The following is a 23,689-nucleotide window of genomic DNA, read 5'->3' as shown; positions in this document are numbered from 1 at the left end:
CCGGGCCATTTATCGTTTGATGAATAGGCCCCAATGACTCTTAGCAGATAGAAATATCTAGTGGTAATTCTCTGCAATATACTGTATGTAATTAAAAATGCAATTCCAATTAGTATAGGTAATCACAATATGATCTCACAAAAATGTAAACATATATATGTCAATTCTTCTGCAGGTGAAAATATTATGTTAGTTGACCTTTGTATATGTCAAAAAACACATATTCAATATATAAGCAGTCACGGAAAATGCCTTAAATGTATTAGAATAAGTGCAGATCCGTACTCTGAAGTTACCAGCAAAACAATACAACTTCTTCCAAGGAAAAATCCTCATGTATCACATCATATTGATCGTCTGGCAAACCATGCCTATTTTTCCTCATATAAATGGTGTTGGGTGCACACTTATGGACATCTATACAATCTGATAGAATATTTTCCATGAGCCCCTATTCCTTTCTATGACTAGATGTCATTTTTCCTGTATTCCAAGAAGGGGAACATTAGTGCATTTATCCTGTGTCTGTTGGACATGCCCAACATCTCAGTGTATTAATTAGGGAAAGAAAAAATAGAGTTATACCCCACAAGTGATTGCAGGCTAGACAGCTGCTGCAGTTTGTGTGCATACACAGTGAACAAATTGTGAGCGTGTTTTGCCTGCACTATGGAGTATGAATAAGAATATAGCATCTGCTTTTGCAAGAGTGCTCAGTGGGGGACCTTATGCAATCAGCGCAGGAACCCTGACCCAGCTGAAATGCAATGAGAGTACTTAGTAAGGCAGGGTAAATAGTATAAGAACCAAAGAAAAACAATAATAGGTTGCGCTTATCACACAGTACCACATTCAGATTTGGGATAAAAAAAAATCTCCAATTTTAATAAATAAAAATCACATAACAATAAGTATAAATGTAAGCAGATATTAAAGCATCACATATAGATTTGATGATTGTGATAATGTGTTAATAATTAGGGGCCTATTCATGATGTTAATAATCGGGGTCCGAACGGACCCCGATAATTAACATTCTAATTCGCAGCGGCCACCGAAGCAATTCATCATTGCTCCGGCGCGGTGGCAGCTGATGTGAAATCAGCTGCCCCGGCTTCACTGCTCCTTTTCGGAGCAGTGAATCTTTTCACTGTTCCTGTCGGAGCAGTGACGGCGGTGAGCATGCGCAACCTACAGGTCATGCATGCGCACAAGAGCCCCGACGTCCAACGGAAGTTGCCGGACAGGGGCGGAGGGATCCAAAAGGATCCCTTCTCGCAAGCCGGACCCTCTTCCCGTAGGGAAGAGCAGGCGGCGAAGAATAAGCGGGGGTATTCGCCATCCGAAGATGGCGAATGCCCCCGTAGTCAAGCTCCGAAAACATTGTATTCTAGGAGCTTGATGAATTGTCCCCATACTAATGTATGGGGACAGCGGGCCATTCCGCAAACAGAAGGTAAGTAGGAGATATCTGTGATACTAGTGTATGGGGACAGCGGGCCATTCTGCAAACAGAAGGTAAGTAGGAGATATCTGTGATACTAGTGTATGGGGACAGCGGGCCATTCTGTAAACAGAAGGGAAGTATGGGGATATCTGTGATACTAGTGTATGGGGACAGCGGGCCATTCTGTAAACAGAAGGTAAGTAGGAGATATCTGTGATACTAGTGTATGGGGACAGCGGGCCATTCTGTAAACAGAAGGTAAGTAGGAGATATCTGTGACACTAGTGTATGGGGACAGTGGGCCATTCTGTAAACAGAAGGTAAGTAGGAGATATCTGTGATACTAGTGTATGGGGACAGCGGGCCATTCTGCAAACAGAAGGTAAGTAGGAGATATCTGTGACACTAGTGTATGGGGACAGTGGGCCATTCTGTAAACAGAAGGTAAGTAGGAGATATCTGTGATACTAGTGTATGGGGACAGCGGGCCATTCCGCAAACAGAAGGTAAGTAGGAGATATCTGTGATATCTCCTGCTTCACCTTCTTAATGAATGGCCTGAATACTTCATTTTAACAATTGCAGGTGAAAATGTGCTTTGTCACCTGCTTTTGTCAAAATTAAGTGATGATGAATAGAGCCCATAGTCACTAGCAAACACATGGAGAATTATTAACAGATTGTTTGTAAGTGTGTCCACTCTGAGATGTTGTTGCAGCGTGGAGTATATCCAACCTAAAGATAAATGTAATTTTGTAGGGGATGTATCCAATATGAAGATAAATACAATATTGTAGCGATTTGAGGAGATACTGTTCAAGGAACTGATGGGAATGCAACTGCTCCACTATACTCGCAGCCCTTTAGGTAGCTGGCATGCGAAACGCTCAGATTGCCGTTGGTAAATGTCCCGGTGAGGGAATACATTTCTCAGATCTCTCGGTCAGCACATAAGCAATCCTCTAGTCAGCACTAACTGTGACAGGCTCTCACCACTGTCACTCCCGTTGTGCTGATTCCGCCTAGAGTCTGATCAGACACATATGCTGCCACTTTGTCATTTGTAAAAACATTGGTGGCAAGTAAGTGGTACAGTATGTGCCTGTGCCAGGAGGTGAAGGAAGGTAATATATAGCGTTGTAAGTACAATTGGGATCATTCAAGTGGACCTGTTACCTCTGGCATTTGAATGTCCACTTGAATGATCCCAATTGTACTTACAATTACCTTCCTTCACCTCCCAGTTCAGGAACATACCACTTACTTGCCACCAATGTTTTACAAATGACAAAGTGGCAAAGAGTTTATTTTAATTTCCTTTTTATTTGACAATTGACATATATATATATATATATATATATATATATTCAGTCAACCCGGCGGCACTCAAAGACGACTTGTAATAAACGCTTTCACAGCCCGCTCATATATATCAACGTTTCAGAACTTTTAATATGTTCTTTCGTCAGGATAGACGAACGAACATATTAAAAGTTCTGAAACGTTGATATATATGAGCGGGCTGTGAAAGCGTTTATTACAAGTCGTCTTTGAGTGCCGCCGGGTTGACTGAATATACATATTTGTCCCTCACATAGGTGAGAGGTAAAGTGGAAGGCACCGGACGCAGCTGTATCATTTTGGTAAATAAGGAGTGCCAGTTGACAAATTTCCTCATATATATATATGTTTACATTTTTGTGAGACAATATCGTGATTACCTATACCAATTGGAATTACAATTACATATATTGCAGATAATTGCCACTAGATATTTCTATCTGCTAAGAGTCATTACCTGATATGCTCCATGATTGATTATGTAATAAATAGGTTTTATATCTACGTGATTATAGCATTGATCAAATGCTCCATGCATGAATAAGGTTATGAAGATGCATAAGAGATTTCTTTGATTAGTCTTCTCATACTCTTGGGGGTAAATTTACTAAAGTGAGAGTTTTTAGAAGAGAGTTTTAAAAGTGATGTTGCCCATAGCAACCAATCAGATTCTAGCTATTATCTTCTAGAAGGTGCTAGTTAAATGTTAAGTAGAATCTGATTGGTTGCTATGGGCAACATCACTTTTAAAACTCTCTTCTAAAAACTCTCACTTTAGTAAATTTACCCCTTGGAGTGATTTTTTGATATATACAGATTCAAACTGAATCTTTGTTGTGTATTTATTGTATGTTTATTTCATATATTATTCCAATAATTAAAAAATAATGTTTTTATAAATAAATAATTAAAAGCTATGTATTAATGTAAGCTACGTAAGTGTGCCCCCAAAAAGAGAGTTTTCTCCTTCTTTATGCCCTATAATCACTCTCGGGGGAGCACATCCACATCTTGATATTTTCGGATACCCAGTAAATTGGTTGAAATGATAAGAACATTGTTGTGGATAATGACTATGTGAACTGAGATTAATAGGTGTAAACTTAGTGCTTAAGATATTCCCCCCCCCCCCCCCCATTTGATTAATATCAGGTTGCCCTGCAAGTACGGGCGATGTTAACGACCAGCGGGAGCGCGCATCACTCTTCATTGACGGCATATTCACTGGAAGATATAATGAATGATTGAACGATAATGATATTGTTCAATCACTCATTATATCGTCTAGCGCAGGCATGTCAAACTCGCGGCCCAAATAAACATTTTACATGGCCCAACCGTGTGGGCCCAAATACATATAATTATGCGGCCCAGTCACCCCTGCCGCATTCGGAGCTCAGATCCGATGTTCAGAGGCCAGCGTTCCCAGTGATGCAGTTCGCAGGTGCGCGGGTGATGTCATGACGTCACCCGCAATGTGAGCGGCCTGCCCTCCTGGATCTAGTTAGATCCAGTTAGCGGCAGGCATCTACACAGGAGCGGTTCCCAGCGGCCAGCGTGAAGAGAGGTAAGTAAGAGAGAGGTTAAGTACTGCACAGGGGAGTGGGGCCTGTTCTATACTGGGAGGGGACACAGCATAAGGGGCATTACTGGGGGCACTACTAGGGACATTACTGGGGGCACAACATAAGGGGCATTACTGGGGGCACTACTAGGGGCATTACTGGGGGCACTGCATAATGGGCACTGCCTAAAGGGCTCCTTATGCATTGCATAAGTAGCGTTCCCACTAGGATGTTTTAGCGGGGCGCGGCGCCCTGCCCTCCTTCTGGAGGGCAAAAAGCACCCTGCCCTCCTTCAGGAGGGCAAAAAGGGCCCTGCCCTCACAGCCTGCGGTCGTAGTGTCCCGCAGGTGGGGAAATGTACGGTGACCCGGTCACCGCCGGTTAACAGACGCATGGCGCATGCGCACGGCATCTATTCTCCCTGTCAGCAGTGCTTGGGGGCTGCCCGGCGTGTTCCTAAGTACCGGGCACACCCCCAAGAGTGATGAAAAGGGAGACATGTCTTATAGACACGCCCCCTTTTCAATGTCCATGCCCCCTATTCGGCGTGCGCGGAAGTGTCTTCTCTAGCTCCGGCGCCCTGCCTGCCGCCGGAGCTAGAGTGAACAGTACATAAGGGGCTCTTATACAGGGGGCACTGCATAATGGGCACAACTACAGTGGCATTGCACTGTAATATAGGGCTCTAATATAGGGGGCATTGTATAAGGGGCACTACTACAGGGGGCACTGCATTGGTTTTTATTAATAATAACCCTTTCAAAATTGCATATGAGACTTCTTTTATTCTTGTTGCCCACAAACTCTCAGACCTTGAATATTTGGCCCGGTTTGTATTTTGAGTTTGACATGCCTGGTCTAGTGGATAGGCATCATAAGCCTGTGCTGTCTAAGACAGAACGGCTTTCCTAAGGCGCCGGGGCCTCTCCAGCTGTGAACGCATTTGATAAAGCCCCAGTATTGTAGAGCGAAACGCATCAGAGGTTATCTTCCAGGACACATTGGGACTCATCCTTACTTATTTTTGCCGTTCACAGCACCAAGCGACCCCGAAGGACATCAGCTGGCAGTCGGAGTGGAGGCTGAGATTGAGACGGAGCTGGAGTATCATCACTGCACCGCCAGGTGAGCCGCTTACACACTGTCTCTCCGTGTATGCAGCCTCCTCCGACCTTCACCCTTTCTTACTTACCTGGATATGGACAACATCCATCTGCCTATGGAGCTGTAAATAGACGTCCTCCAGGATTTATAACTACACGGAGCCGGCTGTCTGATTTAAATATACGGCTAACATTTTGGTGAGATCATTGCATCAGGAACACACATTTAGTGTGATATATTTTAGAATTATCCCTGTGAACTGGATGTTATTTTATTTTTTTCATATTGAGACTATCTATGAGATATATATATATTTAGACACCATCTATACATTGCATGTTTTTTATACCAGTTTTTTTGGATTTACCTCTCTCAGTAACATACTTTGATTTTTGTGATATTGTATTTAACAATTGAATCAATGTGTTATTGACATATTAAATATATTATATTCTTGACCAGTCAATTTGAAATTGTTGTATTATATTATTAGTAAAGATATAAATTTTATACAACGTTGTGGTGATTGTCAATTCATTTATATCAATCCTTTAGCTAAATAATTAGCGCAGAGATCTTTTTCATTAGTGAACGCATTTGAGGGTCACTATAACACACCCAGAAAATGCTCCAGACACGTCTGCGTTTTTCTAACCAACCGTTGCCTCCCCAAAAAGCTGACTCGCTTCCACTCACTTTCCATATAAATCCTCTCTGCTACCGCCTTCGCTAAGCCATCGCTGAAAAAAAGTACGTTCTGGATAAACAGGCAAAAGACGGAGGACAGAAATTTCCAGCCCCTTTTGGGTGAAGACAAATAATAATATAAAAATGAAAACTCTGCAAGATGTATCCTTAATATCATACTGAATGGGTGAACTACGACGGTTTTGCATATATTTCACATCAAGAGTCTTGTTTTAGGAATCATCATGTGGTTGATCATCCCTCACATATATTGTTGGCTAGCATGGCGGCTCGATGTATCTGCCTAAAAGTGCAATCCTTCATATTGATGTAATTTAATGCATGAAGCTGCTACCATTGGTCTTTTTGCCTAATAAGTCAGAGACTCCGATATGAAGTTGGCAGGAAATGTGCGTCGCCTACCAAGATAAATGTTTCAGCACAATGGTAAAACTTAAGCTACTTAATGATCTGTTTTTTTAATGGGAGACGAACAGGTATATTATAGTATAATCTTAAGCATTTCCATAACCCCTGGTCATCATGGTGCATTCTGACACTGGAGGACACTTTTCACAGGACGCAATGTTTCCGTCCATGAATTTTATATCCATTATGTAACAAACTACAATAGAAGGTCTCTACCTAAAATTTATATATTTTATTTTTATTGTTATTATCGCTGTGGTTGGCATTTATTTTACGACTGCTTTTCCTTTAGTTGTTACTTGCCCTTTTTGTTTTTTCCCTAAATATTGTTTGGATGTTACTGAAAATTAGAGTTGAGCGGTTTGGTTTTGGCTGGGATATTCAGAGGCGCAGAGAGGGGAGGTGGCAGGTACTAATTACCCGGGCCCGGGCTGCTGAAGGGGCCTGGCGCCGCTTCACCTCCCTCTTAAGTCACAGCAGCCCAGCACACGCTGTTGTGTGCTGGGCTGCAATGGGAGACTGCTCGCGGCTGCTGAGCACCAGCCACAGTAGTCTCCTATGCCTGTGGGGGGGGGGAGCGATCATGTGGATTATGCCCCCCCCCCGCGGCTTTGTGCCGTGCTGGGTGGCTCACAGCACCTCCCTCCCCAGCTGCAAAAGTCTTTTTTTTTTCGTAATCAAATCCTAAGGGGGCATGGCCTCCCGCGAATAGGCCACACGCCCTCCTTTCACCTGAGCCCAGCTGGCCTCTCTATGCCCCTGGGGATATTCCCATACTTAACCAAAAATGGCAGCTGCTCAATCAATATAGCAGTACTAATCAGGTGCATGAAAGGGAGGGATAATACTAAGGGGAAGCAATCGGGAAGCCAACTGCCTATATACCGGCAGCCGGCTTCCCGACTGTCTTATCCCGGCAAGGGTGAAATGCCGGGCGTCTAGATGTAGACGCCCGCATTTCTCCGACGCCGGGAGACCGTCGCTCGGCATCACGATCGTAGTAATGCCGGGCGCCGCGGACAGCCGCGGGGGGGAGGGTTAGGTTTAGAGCTCCCGGGGGGGACTTAGGGTTAGGCACCCCCCCGGGGAACTTAGGTTTAGGTAGCGGGAAAGGGGGTGGTTAGGGTTAGGCACTTGGGGGGGAAGTTAGGGTTAGGCACCCCTAAGGAGGGTTAGGGGGGTTAGGTTAGTGGATACTTACCTATCCACGATCGGGATTTCCAGCGCTGTCGGGCTTCCGCTGCGTCGCACTCTGCTCCTGTCGGGCTGCCGCTGACGGGAATCGAACCCATTCCATACTAAGCGCCTGATTCAGAGCCGGACGCTCTAAACGAGCGCCCGCTCTGAATCAGGGCGTGTTTTTTTTTTTTTGCGAGGTGGCCTCCATGATGATGGTCGCGATGGTCATCAGGCTTGCAACGAGACCCTTGCGGTAAGGTCTCGTCTGCCGCAAGCCATGGAGTGATTTTGGCTCTATCAGAGCCAAAATCACTCCCACTGACATCACTAGTGATGTCAGTGGGGCTGGCCCCAGACGGTAGGCGTTCCCATGGGAACGCCTCCGTCTGGGCAGCCACGCCCCCGGCACGCCCACCAAAGGGGGCGTGTTGTCAATCACCATCGACAGCACGCCCCCTTTGTTGCGAGACCCGTAACGACGGCTACCACACCGTTATTCGAGTCTCGCGTATGCGCACGATGGAGGCGCCTCTGTCGTGCGCATGCGCATTTGGGAAACATCGACCCGCTTGCGAGCGCTCACGAGCGGGTCTGCATGAGACCCTAAGTTGAAAAAGGAGGGGGATTTAACCCCCTATTGTTCCTCAGCACACTGAATAGTACTTGCAACAATATATGAAGGCTATATGGTCATAGAAATTCAGAGATATTAGTTGCATGCATTTGCAAATACATGGAAAGCTGCTAGGCCTCGTCACGGCTTCTCTGTCACTAGCAGTCCCTAACATTAGAAGGTTCACGTCCGGGGTGCAGCGAACCCCAAAAACGTCCAGCCCAGGACCCCCCCAGTGCATCACACGAAAAATGGAAAAAGAGTGACAGTGCAGTGTAAAGTATAAATGTGTAAGACTAATAAATTTTTTTACTTAGTATGACCCTCCCTTTCATGCACCTGATTAATACTGCTATATTGAGCAGCTGCCATTTGTTTGTTTGGTATGAGTTGCATGAAGGAGCCAGCATTAGTAGGGCATGCTGGTTCTAGTAGTGCTAGTTGGAGTTCCCAGGGGTGACTCCCTGGTAAGCTGGCTCTCAATGTGGATGCATTTATGTATGTGCCTTTATCATGAGGCCTTACATTTGACAAAATGTATATGTGCCTTTATCATGCCTTATAATTGGTATTTTTTACATTTGGGGTGAGCGTTTGGGCAGAGTGCTCCCGGGCTGGTCTGGCTGGGCCCCCTCATGGCATCACCACTTAATACACATAGATGCTTTTAACATCACATATTATCTTTGTATTTTTTTCATGTAGTATTTCACATATTTTAACCTCTTTTTTCAACACTCATTAATTAGTCTTACACATCTATACTTTACACTGCACTGTCACTCTTTTTCCATTTTTCATGTGATGCCCTGGGCTGGACGTTTTTCGGGGTGCACTGCGCCCCGGACGTGAACCTCCTAATGTTAGGGACTGCTAGTGACAGAGAAGCCGTGACGAGGCCTAGCAGCTTTCCATGTATTTGCAAATGCATGCAACTAATATCTCTGAATTTCTATGACCATATAGTCTTCATATATTGTTGTAAGTGTGCTGAGGAACAATAGGGGGTTAAATCCCCCTCCTTTTTCTACCTAGATATTCCCATACTTGCCAATTCTCCCTGATTGTCAGGGAGACTCCCTGAAATAGTAGCAATCTTTCTGACTGCCTGAATAGTCTACGGGGTAAATTTACTAAGAATCGAGACAGGTCAAGTTTAGTTCTTTTTAATCTCAATTTGTATCCCCGAACCACGGGTGATTTTCCCGTTTTTCTAAGTGAGTTTAGCTGAAAGTGAGATTGCCGATGGTCTCCCCCCGAGTTGCAAGTGAAGATGAGATCACTCACCCGAGATTGCAGTGTTTTCTCTCTGTAAATCTCTCCCGAGCTAGCAGCCTGCACATATCAGTGAGGTATGTGCTTGCTGCTTGTGTGTTAGGACCTGAAAAAAAGGGTTACATTTTTTTTTTTTTTAAAGATGTGCGGTCCCCCCCAAAAAGACTAACCAGCCCCAGACTTGCCAGCCAGTCCTGGTTCTTAAAATTACAGGGGAAAAAATGTGTAGAGTTCCACTGTATTTTAAGAACCAGCACCAGGCAGCAGGGCCAGACCTGGTTTTAAATATATGGAGAAAAAATTTGCATGAGGTTCACCATATATTTAAAACCAGCTCTGGACCCTTTCTAGTGGGGGACTGATGCCACAGCCAGGGGCGCCCTTTCACCGGGCCCCCCAGCCACAGCATCAGCCCTGTCCGCTAATCAGCCCAGACCAAGGATCCCTGGGGAGTTGAGGACCCCTCCAATAAAGGAGTCCCCCTCTCCAGGGCACCCCTGGCCTAGACTTACAGCCTGGGGCTATCCCCGCCACCTCTGGGCGGTGGGTTGATAGTGTTAGTGTGTAAAAATTAGAATAATTCACAATGTCTTTACAATGGAACTACAGGTCCCAGCAAGCCTCCCTCGCATGCTGGTACTTGGAGAACCACAAGTACCAGCATGCGGGGCATTAAGGGCTCAATGGTACGTGTAGTTCACCTGTAAAGAAATGTGTAAAAAAACACAACACACATCGTGAAAATAAAGATTACATACATGCACATACAGTGCCTTGCAAAAGTATTCACGCCCTTTGCATTTTTCATGTTTTGTTGCCTCTCAACCTGGAATTAAAATGGATTGTTTGAAGGTGTGCATCATTTCATTCACAGAGCATGCCTACAACTGTGAAGTTGTGTTTTTTTTTTATATTGGGAATCAAACAACATTTATTACAACATAACAGAAAACGTCAGCGTGCATAACTATTCACCCTCCCAAAGTCAGTACTTTTTGTCGAGCCACCTTTTGCAGCAATTACAGCTGAAAGTCACTTTGGATAAGTCTCTATGAGCTTGCCACATCTTGCACCTGGGATACTTGCCCATCCCTCAAGGCAAAACTGCTCCAGCTCCTTCATGTTGGATGGTTTCCGCTTGTGAACAGCAATCTTCAAGTCTGACCACAGATTCTCAATTTGATTGAGATCTGGGCTTTGACTAGGCCATTCCAACACATTTAAATGTTTCCCTTAAACCACTCGAGTGTTGCTTTAGCTGTATGCTTCGGGTCATTGTCCTGCTGGAAGGTGAACCTCCGTCTCAGTCTCAAATCACAGGCAGACTGAAACAGGTTTTGCTCAAGAATATCCCTGTATTTAGCACCATCCATCTTTCCATCGACTCAAATCAGTTTCCCAGTCCCTGCTGCTGAAAAACATCCCCACAGCATGATGCAACCACCACGTTTCACTGTGGGGATGGTGTTCTTGTGGTGATGGGATGTGTTGGGTTTGCGCCAGACATAGCGTTTTCCTTGGTGGCCAAAAAGTTACATTTTAGTCTCATCTGACCAGAGCATCTTCCTCCATACATTTGGGGAGTCGCCCACATGCCTTTTGGCAAACTCAAATTGTGTTATCTTATTTTTATCACTAAGTAATGGCTTTTTTCTGGCCACTCTTCCATAAAACCCAGCTCTATGGAGTGTACGGCTTATTGTGGTCACATGCACAGATACACCAGTCTCTGCTGTGGAACTCTGCAGCTCCTTCAGGGTTAACTTTGGTCTCTGTGCTGCCTCTCTAATTAATGCCCTCCTTGCCCGGTCTGTGAGTTTTGGTGGGCGGCCCTCTCTTGGCAGGTTTGTTGTGGTACCATGTTCTTTCCATTTGATGATGATGGATTTGATGGTGCTCCGGGGATCATCAAAGATTTGGATATTTGTTTATAACCCAACCCAGAATTGTACTTCTCAACAACTTTGTTCCTGACTTGTTTGCAGAGCTCCTTGGTCTTCATGATGGGAAGCCTCTTGCTTAGTGGTGTCGCAGCCTCTGGGGCCTTTCAGAAAATTTGTGTTTATACTGACAGATCATGTGACACTTAGAGTTCACACAGGTGGACTTCATTTCACTAATTATGTGACTTCTGAAGGTAATTGGTTGCACCAGAACTTTTGAGGGGCTTTATAGCAAAGGGGGTGATTACATATGCACATGGCCATTTTCAGAATTTTATTTATAAAGATTCTTTTTTATATATATTTTTCTCATTTCACTTCACCAAATTAGACTATTTTGTGCAGATCCATCACATAAAATTCAGATGAAAAATTAAATTACAGGCTGTAATGTAACAAAAAAGGTAAAAAGCCAAGGGGGGTGAATACTTTTGCAAGGCACTGTACATACTCACCTGCACCCAGATGTTCACATCCCCTTCTCAACGTAAAGTATCCAATTGAAGTACCTGTAAAAAAAAAGATCCAATACTCACCTTTTGTCCCACGATGTTCTCCGCAGTAATCCATATAGGGCCCCGGACACACTGTCATCTCACCCGAGCTTGTCATCCCGATTCTTGGTAAATTTGCAAGCTGTATCTTTTTAGTGAAAAGTACTTCAGAGTGTTTCCGATGGTGAGAAGATTCGAGTTTGCTAGCTCTCCTGAGTTTTGCGAGTGAGATGAGAGAAATCTCTCTTGAACTCACCCGACTTTGCCTTTAGTTAATTTGAGATTTGAAAAACATGCCTCATCTCACCCGAGATTGCAATCTCACCCAAACTTGATTCTTAGTAAATGTACCCCTATAAATCCGCCTGATTGCACCTTACCCCCATTATGAAGCTATTATATATTAAAAAAAACACATTTATACTTTCCATTGGAATCACTAGTATAATTTCCCTGCATTGGTTATAAGGCACAAAGGGCCTGATTCAGACCCACTCGCGAGCGGCTGTCCTTCGCTCGTTGTGTCTGATCAAAGGGGGCGTGCTGTCGATGTTGATTGACAGCACGCCCCCTTTGGTGGGCGTGCCGGGGGCGTGCCTCCCTGACGGGGGCGTTCCCACGGGAACGCCTCCCGTCAGAAGCTGGCCTACTGACATCACTAGTGATGTCAGTGGGAGTGATTTTGGCTCTGATAGAGCCAAAATCACTCCGGAGCTTGCGGTTGAAAACCTCAACCGCAGGCTCCGGCTTGCAGTTTCGATGGTCGCGATGGTCACGACCATCGCGGCCATCAAAATGCACGCTCATATAGGCTGTGGGTGGTGACCCACAGCTATACGAGCGTCCAGGAGGACGCTCCATTTTCATGGAGGGCGGCCCTTATTCAGAGCATGCGCTCTGCTCAGAGCGTACGGCTCTGAATGAGGGCCAATGATCCTTATGGCTACTTGCAGTTTATGAAAAGTATCAGGGTGTTTTTATCAACAAGTAGATCTTAAGGTGCTTACACACTTGGCGATATTTTACCCGATCTGACCAATTCCGAAGCATCGGAACGACAGATAGTGTAAAATATGCCCAAATCATGAGTCCCCACTCACAATCACTATGCGATGGGCGTCCCTTCTGGCCGTACATCACATCGTCAGATCTGTCGTGCTGTAGGGCAGATCTGCCAATCTGGGACACAATGCACTGGAAAAAGACTGGATGCACGATAGTTTGTAAATTGGACACTGCAGACACCAAATCGTTGCAGAGCTGCCGAGGAGGAGTTTCAAGGGAAATCGTACACATCGTGGGATCGTGTGCAGATGGCCAAGTGTGTAGGCACCTTTATCACAAAGATCCAAATCTGTCCTGTGCCCAGTAACTGACTATAAATAAAATAGGGAAAGCAGCAGGTTAGGCAGAGTCACTGCTTGGAGAGGAAACTCTTTATGGATGTGTCTTGTTGCTGCCTGGACTTGTCTTATATGGCTGGATATACAGTGACTGACTATCTTGTGTGTGTGTGTACGTTGTGTCACCGCTGTATATGCCACATTACAGGCAAACTAAGGGGACTAACCTATAGACATCAGTTAGAGAAAAGTGGGAGTTATAAAGTGAAACAATCCTTTTGGAGTGTAGTAAATGTGATTTTGGGCGGGATGTAATAGGGGGATGTAGTTAGCATCCCGGCTGCACATATCTCTGGCTTTCCACATCCTGAGAAGTGTAGTACCCAACATCACCACAATCCTCCGTGGCACCAGTAGATCAGAAGTGATACCTTTGCATTTTCAGGAGGTCTCTCATGCCTTTACATGTCATTCCCAATGAGGGGGCATTTATTTCACATCTGTGGGGCCCGATAAGGTTTAGTCAACCGGGTTTTACTGCAGGACCTCATTTATCATTAGGAGCAAATGTAGCTAAAGGGTGAAAATTTGTTACTGACAAACTATATTGCAGTTCAAGGGGTTGAAATGCACATTTTGGAAGCATACAGAGATTACCTTCTTGTACATATAGCATGCAACTACAGGGCATCTTTATTTGTATTTGTACACTGTGATTTAGAGTTGAGCTCAGACACATCCCACTCCTAACTATAAACTCTGCCTGCAAACACAGTCAGGGCCGCCAAGAGCCAGCCCGGGTGAAGGGGACGTGGTCTAATTGCGGAAGGTGTGGCCACGCCCCTTAAGAAAAAAACAATTGTAGTACCACGTGCTGGGGAGGGGGTGCTGTGAGTTCCTCTTACCAGCGCAAATATAGGTGGGGGCGCGATCGCTCCCCCCCACAGGCAGAGCAGCAGCAAGCAATCTCCCTTTGCAGCCCAGCACACAGTAGTGTGTGCTCAGATGCTCACCTGACAGAGAGGAGGGGGGGCGTCAGACTCAGGCCCCCGCCAGTGCAACATCACGGTACATCTGACTAGCCACCCCCCTGTCACCGCCCAGGAAGACCCCATACATTTCCAATACAATTCTGCTACCGTGCCTCTAAATCTATCCTGCGACTCTGTACAAATAAAATTGGGATGCATGCACAGACAAAATACATCCCCCCACTGCATCCGGCATCGCGGCTATGTCCCACCCAGAATCTGGCCCTATGTGTCCCTACTTTGAGTACCGCCTAATATGTAAATTGGCGTTATATATATATATTTTGATACACAAAAATGATTCGGCTCCACCTTCAAGTTATTCAGAGTATTAATATAGAATATATGTAAATATACGTACTCCCTTAATATAAAAGGGTGTCAGCTAAGCCCAATGTGAGAGGACTTTTTGGAAGAGCCCTTTAATGTGAAATGTTGCAAATATATTAGGTGATAAGCGACTGACGTATATTATGCAATAATTTGTGAAGTGTGCAATTTTAACCAACAAACATATTACATAGAATATAGAATAAAGATAAAGAAATATATCACAATTTAATGATTAAAATAAGCAAATGAAACATAGCAAGAGACTGTGCATATAAGCACAGATGAGACAGGGCTCCAATTGCCTCGTTTAGATCATCCATGACCAGAAGTGATGTCATGGAGGATCTAAATGAGGCAATTGGAGCCCTGTCTCATAAAGGGTATAAAAAGTGGCAAACCCTGACTAACTGCACCCCTTGATGAAGTCCCCAAGTGGATGAAACGCGTTGGATCAGCTGCCTTTTGACTGAATTAACTAATACAGATAAGCATTTCATTTTGTAGAAACTTCCTATACTTTTGAAACAAGTTTTGAACTATTTTAAAAAACCTTTTAGAATTAGTTTTTACTTGTTTTTATCCACTGATTCCTATGTGTAACTGGCTATTTTAAATATATGAACTCCATCTGCTTTTTAGATGTATGTAATTGTATGAATTGCATTTTTAACATCATCTTAAATATTTATTAGCATTCTTTGCACAATGTGGGTAATTAATTTTATTTATTTGCATCATCTGTGCTTATATGCACAGTCTCTTGTTGTGTTTAATTTGGTTATTGTAATTATTAAATTGTGATATATTTATTTATCTTTATTCTATATTCTGTGTAATATGTTGGTTACAATTGCACACTTCACAAATTACTGCATAATTTACATCAGTCGCTTTTGACCTAATATATTTGCGCTATATATATATATATATATATATATATATATATATACACACACACACACACACACACACACATAATTTATGCCAGACCGACATCATTTGTACACACTAATATATACAAAAAACAACATAGTTCTGCACTACCAGTACCAGCAGCAGAAGTCCAGGTGCCTGCACAGATAGAGGCGCCACTCATGGATCCCTTAACAGTAGTGCTCCTGATTATAGTGTGAAGTAATACAGACACTAAAAGGTTGAAGCAAGCTATGCCGCTGTGAACACTTATTATTAAGGGATTCATGAGTGTCGCACATATATATGTATATACATATATATATAAAAATAACTACACAAAATATGTCCCGTCTCCTTTATGCCTGCACAGTGGAAGCCTGAACACACGCCCCAACGACTCCCACTACGAGGCAGACGGGAAAGACATTAACCAACTGCCAGAGAGGAGGACCCTGTGGCCTGAACAGGGTAAGTATGGGGCAGGGGGGTTGTGGTCAGACATGAGCTGTCAGGGGGCAGAACAGCAAAGAGTGGAGGGTGGAACGGGGTACAGGGGGAGAGACCGAGGACTCAGGGGCACCGATACTTATAGCAGCATCGAGAGAGAGAGAATATAATATATATATATATATATATATATATATATATATATATATATATATATATATATATACACACGGACAAAATAAAACACCCCACATGCATAATTTATGGCAGACTGACACAAATTGTATGTATATATATATATATACTGTATAGAGAGATATATATATATAATCTATATAGGTATCTGTAGATATATACATACATAACAACACACAGTAACCAGTACATAAACAGAATTTATCTTTTTTATTAACACCCCACCCCCCACTCACTCACACACACAACCACTTACCTGGTTTCTGGAGGCAGCCATGAGCACACAGAGGAGGACTGGAGAGGAGTAGTCTGGAGGCAGAAATTGAATGGATAAGGGAGGAGGGTGAGAGACAGGATAAGGGGGGACCAGCCTGAGAAGGAGGCAGCTCAGCTCAGAGTCAGTGCGTGCCTTCTCTGCGTGGTGACCCTGGAGCTGGAGGCTAGCAGGCAGCAGCAGCAGTTTGACTTGCCTAGACCCGCCCCCCCCAAAACTCCGCCCCCGTCAGTGTGTGTCTCAGAATGTCCTGGCCTGGGAGCAGCACTGAGCACACTCTGCATGTCTCCCGGCCACAGTCTATGTGCATGCACACTGCACCAGCGGGCAGCGGCCCCAAACAGCCACATTGTGGCGGCCCGGGGAGCACATGGCACCCTGCCCCCCCCAGCCCGCTCCTGCTTTACATAACTTTGGAGGAAGTGTATCTAAACGATGAATTATCTCCATTCCAATCGATTCCCTCTGAGCAATACAGGTACATGATCAGTAATTCTGTATCTGAGCATTGCTAATCCATGTGGGGCTGTATCATAGTGTCTGGCCTCTGGTTGCTCACTGGCAACGAATTCCATTGCTGCTCTTATTGCAGGTCTATGAAGGGCCATATGTTCTTTAATCAGTTTATCTGTTTTGTCCAGATAGTTCTAACTATATTAGTGTTTGATATGGATAGCTACACACCTAGGGCCTCATTCAGAGTCGGTCGTTGCGGCCGCACAGTCGTAGGGGAAAGGGGCCGGATATGCAAATTAAGCGATCACAAGTTGCGGTCCTAAGATGAGATCGTAATCTGAACGACCGAGGGTAAGAAGCGGCCATAAGACTAAATAACGCCCCCTTCTTGATCACAACACACGTCATCTCCTGGGATATAAGGATTAATCGCGAGCATCGAGAACCATCGGAACTGGTCGTAGAGCTTAAGGTTGACCATACCCTCTCAAGCACTACGATCAAGTCAGTGTAAAATCCTCCCATGTCACATGTGCCATGACGCTACTTTGTTAATTATGCACTCCCATAAACCGTATGCACTCCCATAAAACGCCGTTCGCATAGTCAGGCACGCCTGCGTTCGGATCTCCACTCCCCGTTTTCAAGCACCTTCCCCTGTTACCACCCACAAACGGCTCATTCTGTCACTCAAACTACCGACCTGGCCAAGTTGAATGAGAGCAATTTCTGATCGTAATAGCTAGTTTGCGCACGCGCATTGCGAACTATACGCATGTGCAATTTAGCGAACATCGGTGGCGTGCGGCCGCAATGACCGACTCTGAATGAGGTCCCTAGTGTCCAACTTCACTCTTCCTTCACTAAATTCAGTCAGACAACAGGTCTTCCCACATTTACCAGACTGACCTCGGATACCTGAGTATGCACTGACCAGCATCACACTAATTACCATAGGCCTACAAGATGATTACCAGCCTCTGGTCTATGGGAACCCAGGCAGGGGCTTAGGGAGGGCGGTTCCAGTGGAGCGCAAGCTCCAGGTGCCGAAGGTGCCGCCCGCTGTGTACCCGGCAGCTGTCTAAGCTGACAGCCTGCCGGGCAGAGGCAGGGTGCCATGTGCCCCCCAGGCCGCAGCGCCATGCGGGCCGCGGGCAGTCTGTGTCTCTGTGACACAGCTGCACCACGGAGTTCGGTCAGCACTACACAGTGACTGACAAACACACAGCCGCCGGCAGCAGTGTGTTTGTTTTAATTAGCAGCCAATGAGAGTCTGTCAGATCTCACTGACTGCTGCTGCGCCCACTGCCGGAGCCGCTCCATCTTCTGGCTCCTGCAGTGGGTAATGGGAGAGACGTCATGACGTCTCTCCCTTAATGCAGAGCAGACCGGCCCGGGACGACGGACGGAGGAGCGGATGGCGGGAGCGGGGATTCAGGTGTTTTTTGTTTGTTTTTTTATTACGTGTGGCTACTGGGGGGGCACTACAAGGGGGAGACCACTACTGGGGGCCCTACAAGGGCGGGGGACTAGTACTAGGGGCACTACAAGGGGGGACTACTGGACCACTACTGGGGGCCCTACAAGGGCGGGGACTACTACTAGGGACACTACAAGGGGGGGACTACTGGGGACACTACAAGGGGGGGACTACTACTGGGGGCACTACAAGGGGTGGCTACTACTGGGGGCACTACAAGGGGAGGACCACTACTGGGGACTACAAAGGGGGGACTACTACTAGGGGCACAAGGGGGGGACTATTACTAGGGGCACTACAAGGGGGGGGACTATGACTAGGGGCACTGCATAGGGTGGACGGGACTACCACTGGGGGCACTGCATTGGGGTACCACTACTGGGGGCTCTATATAAAGGGCAATACTGGGGGTACTGCATAGAGGGGGACAACTGGGGCTACTATTTAATGGGCACTGCATAAGGGTTACCACTATTGGGGGGACTGCATGGGGGGGGACTGCTACTGGGGCACTATATAAGGAGCACTGCATAGGGGGAGCCACTACTGGGGCACTGCATAGGGGGTACCACTACTGAGGGCACTATAAAAAGGGCTTATTACTTGGGGCACTGCACAGGGGTGACCACTACTGGGGGCACTGTATAAGAGGCACTGCATAGGGGGATCACTACTGGGGGCACTACTGGAGGCCTGCATAAGGGGGCCCTCTCCTGGGGCACTGCATATAGGCACCACTACAGAGGGCTGCCCCTAATCTTTGTTTTACTTTACATTAATCCATATGGACCTGCCTCCTCCCTGGAACACTTGAGGGGGGGGGGGTACCGTAGCACGCATGTGCTCCGGGCACCTTGGCTACACGGTACTCCTCTGAACCCAGGTCCATATTGGGCTGAAGACTGGGACATACAGTCACTTGGTCCCTCCTCTGTATTTGGATGGTCTGGCACTAATTATGCTGGGATTCATGTATTCCTACACATTTAGTAGCAATATTAGTGTAATAGGGCAGGGGAATAAGATGGTAACAATGGGCCTGATTCAGAGCCGCTCGCAAGCGCACAGAGGGCCTGATTCAGAGCCGGACGCTCTGACAGAGCGCTTGCTCTGAATCAGGGCCGGCCTTCTGTTTTTTTAGAGCGTCCTCCTGGCCGCTCTCATAGCTGTGGGTGACCACCCACAGCTATAGCGATTGGCTAGGAAGATGGTCTAGATGGTCAAGACCATCGGGCTTGCGACGAGACCCTTGTGGTAGAGTCTCGTTGCCGCAAGCCCCAGAGAGATTTCGGCTCTAACAGAGCCGAAAGCTCTCCCACTGACATCACTTGTCACTCAACATCGACAGCACGCCCCCTTTGGTACGAGACCCGAAGCGACGGTTTGCCCGTCACTATTCGGGTCTCGCGCATGCGCACGAAGGAGCCGGCTCCGCCGTGCGCACGCGCGCTGGGCTACCATCGACCCGCTTGCGAGCGAATAGCGCTCGCGAGCGGGTCTGAATCAAGCCCAGTGCTCGCAAGCAGGTCGATGTTTGCCCCCTGCGCATGTGCGAGCCCCAGCAAGCGACTGAAGTTCGGTTGCTCCGGGGCTCGCTACAAGACGGGGCAGCTGTCGATGGTGACAGCTCGCCCCGTTTTGTAGGCGGGGAGGGGGGTGGTTAGGCAAACGCTGGCGTTCCCTTAGGAACGCCTGGCGTTTGTGGGCGGCCCTACTGACATCACCAGTAATGTCAGTAGTGGACTTCCTGCTCTATTATTGCGGGAGCCGAGACCCTACCACAGGGTCTCGTTGCAAGCCCGATGGTCGCGATAATCGCGTCCATCTCCAGGCCGCTCACACAAGCTGTGGGTGGGCACCCAGAGCTTTGCGAGCGGGCTGGAGGAAGAAAAAGAAAAAAAAAACACGCCCATTAGACGTGCGAGTTGCCTCCAGCAGAGAGCGGGTCTGAATCAGGCCCAAAGTGTGCTAAGCAAGTGTGTTAATTCATGGTTAATTGGTGTTATACAATGCTTTTTTTTATGACGGAGGCACCATGTATATAGCCATAAAATAATATGTTGCCTCATAAATTATAATAAAACTTCTTTTTTTAAACCATTAACAGTATTGCCCTTTTCATTTCATATAATTAATTAAAATATAATTAGTAAATGATATTGCTCTCAATAAAATGAAACATTGCTTGTGACCCTAATATATTAATAAAATAATATTGTTCCCATAAGAGAACAAATCGATCACATCACCAATATTAAATTACAATAACCAGTTACAGTCATTACATATAAATTAAATATAAACTTCACAAACACTTAATACAATTATTTTAAATGCAAACAATAAAGTCTGCTTTTATTGGTTGTCATAGAAATGGGTGACTAGAAACAGTAATCCGGAAATGTTCATCTGATGAAATCACCAGTGTCCGAAACTATTTATGTGTCCAGGGTTTGGGCTTTTTTCCTCAGAATCTTCCTTTTTGCAGAGGACGCCACTCGCCTCACCCATGTGAGTGCAGATGTCAGCACAGATGTCTTCTTTTGCTGTTTTCCAGGCCTAATGCCCACATTACACAGGTCTTGTAGCACCTGTATAAAGTAATGGGGGTCGGTGTTGATCTGCATCATTTTGGCACTGGTGCAGTCTACGATGGTCAGGCAGCGCTTCCAGAAGGCCCCTCTGTCGGTCTCTACGAGGAAAGGCCACAGTGGGTATGATGTCTCAATGCCCATGTATGAGTAGGCCAAGTAGAGACAGGTGAGGAATGTGGCTTGTAGCTCATCCTCACTGTCTAGGTGGTCACCAATGGCCTCTCTGCAGATCATAAACACAAACACCACATTGGATGGGATGATAAAGCTGTGGCCTTGGAAGTGTGGCAGAAGCCAGGAGTCAACAATATGGAACCACTGAGTGACTTTCTCTGGGTTCAGGTCTCTCAGGTTGGGACACCGCCTGCAGACATACTCTCCCAGGAGCTGCAGGAGCTCTCTGGTGGATACCTGCATTATAACTGGGTCTTGATGTGATGTGCAGGGGGAGCGGAAGCTGGACTGTCTCTGTACTGCCCCAGGCTGGTGCTGCTCTGGTCCATTACTGGCTCCAGGGTTTGGGGAAACTTCCTTGGCATTATTCTCATCCAAGGTTCCAGGAGCTGGGGATACAGAAAGCACATTTTGGTTCTTTCCAGGCCTAATGCCTTCATTACATAGGTCTTGTAGCACCTGTGTAAAGTAATGGGTGTCACTGTTGATCTGCATCATTTTGGCACTGGTGCAGTCTGCGATAGTCAGGCAGCGCTGCCAGAAAGCCCCTCTGTCAGGCTCTATGAGGAAGGGCCTCAGTGGGTAGGATGTCTCAGTGCCAATATATGAGTAGGCCATGTAGAGGCAGGTGAGGAAGGTGGCTTGTAGTTAATCCTCACTGTCCAGGTAGTCACCAGTGGCCTCTCTGCAGATCATAAACACAAACACTACATTGGCTGGCAGCTCGGCATGTCCCAGGCGGCGTGTAAGTGCAGATGTGTACAACAGAGCCGGGTGATGCACACTGCAAAGTGGACACGTTGTCTAGCAGCCTATATTTGGGGAACTTGTCTGAGGCCCTGTCTGCTCTCCAAGGATTGCAGTAACAGGTTGACTCCCAGTGTAACCAGGGGATTATATAGCCAGTGACATGTCATAGAACACATGCGTGTCACAATGGGCCACTGACACACTGACTATAGCTGCTGTATGTGCCCCTGGTGTCAGCTCAGGGAAACCCCAATGACCTAAGCTATGGGTTTGATGAAACTTTGTCCCACTCCTTCCCTATAAACAATACACTGGTAAAAATATAAAAAAAACAATAGTTGTAGAGTGTAGATGTATTTTATTTATAGGAGGAGAAGAAGGTTTTGTGTAAAAGACAAAAACATTTATAATACAATTCAAAAAAATTCAGCGTATCTTCGGACAAGATGCCAAAAATATTGAGCAATTGGGCATGCCCATAAACAATGATAGGTATCAGATTTGTCTTGATGACATTTTGGGCATGCAGTAGTAGCCGAAGTTCCCATACGGAAACGTCGAATCGGAGATAGATAAGTATTATGGAAAGTATTTAGATATAGCTCTGTGTACATGCTTGCCGTCAAAGTATTCCTGGAAAACCAAAGGGCCTTGTCAAGTTGTTCCATACTCGAAGTAGGGAATTGCATGAGCCATCCCGCCATACCCCCTGAAATCGTGGTGTGATCTATAAGCTCCCTTAGAAAAGTATAACGTATCGATATGGCTTTTTGAGTAGGTACTGGCCGGCTCAGTAGCTGATCCAAATTATTCTCCCAGTCCTTATCTGAGAAATGACCCAATAAATGTGATACGTAAAATGTACTTGTTGAAAAGCCAAAGGGTAGGGGCTTACTATCTTAATATCTTAATCCTCTCCTCCTTTTCTCAGTATGTTAGTCCCTATATGATAACCTGGCACTGCAAGTAATGGGGACACTATAACCTTTATATATGTACTAATCAGCAGTCAGGCTGGTGTACATTCATAGACTGGTCCCAGCACGTGCCTATCTGATAGTGCCTCCAACAGAGCTCTATACTGTATATGTAATATTTAGGGGTAATGGGGCTCGTGGTAGTTAGTTTCCTGTCACCACCTGGTAATTATTGCTGTTTTACTTCAGCCCTCTGATTAATTACAGATAAGGTAATTTCTCTCTTTATTGGGGTCTATTCATGTAGTTTAGCGTAAAGAAATTGTTACTTTTCACTATCACATCAGTTTGATGCAATATATAGCTTTGTTAAGTAGTAATTCATGTATACTTACCTTTCCGGCGATGCGTTCCGTTATCTAGGGTTCCGGCGGTCCTGTCTTCAGCTGCGGTCCTCTCTGCGGGGCAAGGAGGCGAAGGAAGGTCACGTAAGATCTGCTGCAAAGGTTGCTGGTCTAAAGGGGACGGAGCCAGCGTCGGGTGTCTGAAGTATCCCTGCTCTTTTAATTTCTCTTTACAGATTACGCCATCCTGAGATGGCGTAATCTTCACACTGTAGAGGAAGGGAAAGCTGTGCTTTCTGTTCTTCTATGAATTGCACTCACCATACAAAAGTAGGGTGATGTGATTCATACACAAAGTG

The 23,689-nt window shown here is 45.8% G+C and overlaps 2 protein-coding genes across 4 annotated transcripts in view; both read right to left on the bottom strand.

Moving 5' to 3' along the window:
• BRINP2 (BMP/retinoic acid inducible neural specific 2) overlaps positions 1-23,689 on the bottom strand; it is a 289,957-nt gene that overhangs the window by 240,290 nt on the left and 25,978 nt on the right. Inside the window, exon 1 of one of the 3 annotated variants that reach the window (XM_088461921.1) lies at positions 16,598-16,797. The exons of the other annotated variants lie outside the window; for them this stretch is intronic. The gene's annotated coding sequence lies outside the window, so the exon portion shown is untranslated. Of the gene's footprint in view, positions 1-16,597; positions 16,798-23,689 lie in introns of those variants that run through there. 3 annotated transcript variants of the gene reach the window in all.
• On the bottom strand, positions 20,990-21,937 carry LOC148453669 (cyclin-dependent kinase 5 activator 1-like). Its single transcript, XM_088461908.1, has one exon. The coding sequence runs from the start codon at positions 21,935-21,937 to the stop codon at positions 20,990-20,992; it is 948 nt and encodes a 315-aa protein (XP_088318034.1).

This window comes from Taudactylus pleione, unplaced genomic scaffold (assembly GCF_031769625.1).
Source record: "Taudactylus pleione unplaced genomic scaffold, aTauple2 ptg001123l, whole genome shotgun sequence".
In the NCBI taxonomy this organism is placed as follows: domain Eukaryota; kingdom Metazoa; phylum Chordata; class Amphibia; order Anura; family Myobatrachidae; genus Taudactylus; species Taudactylus pleione.
The sequence above is the reverse complement of the archived record's forward strand: the minus strand, read 5'-3'. Positions and strand labels throughout refer to the sequence as shown.

Excerpts from the sequence above, each read along its gene's own strand:
- LOC148453669 (XM_088461908.1), bottom strand. The coding sequence starts at position 21,937 with ATGGCCTACTCATATATTGGCACTGAGACATCCTACCCACTGAGGCCC.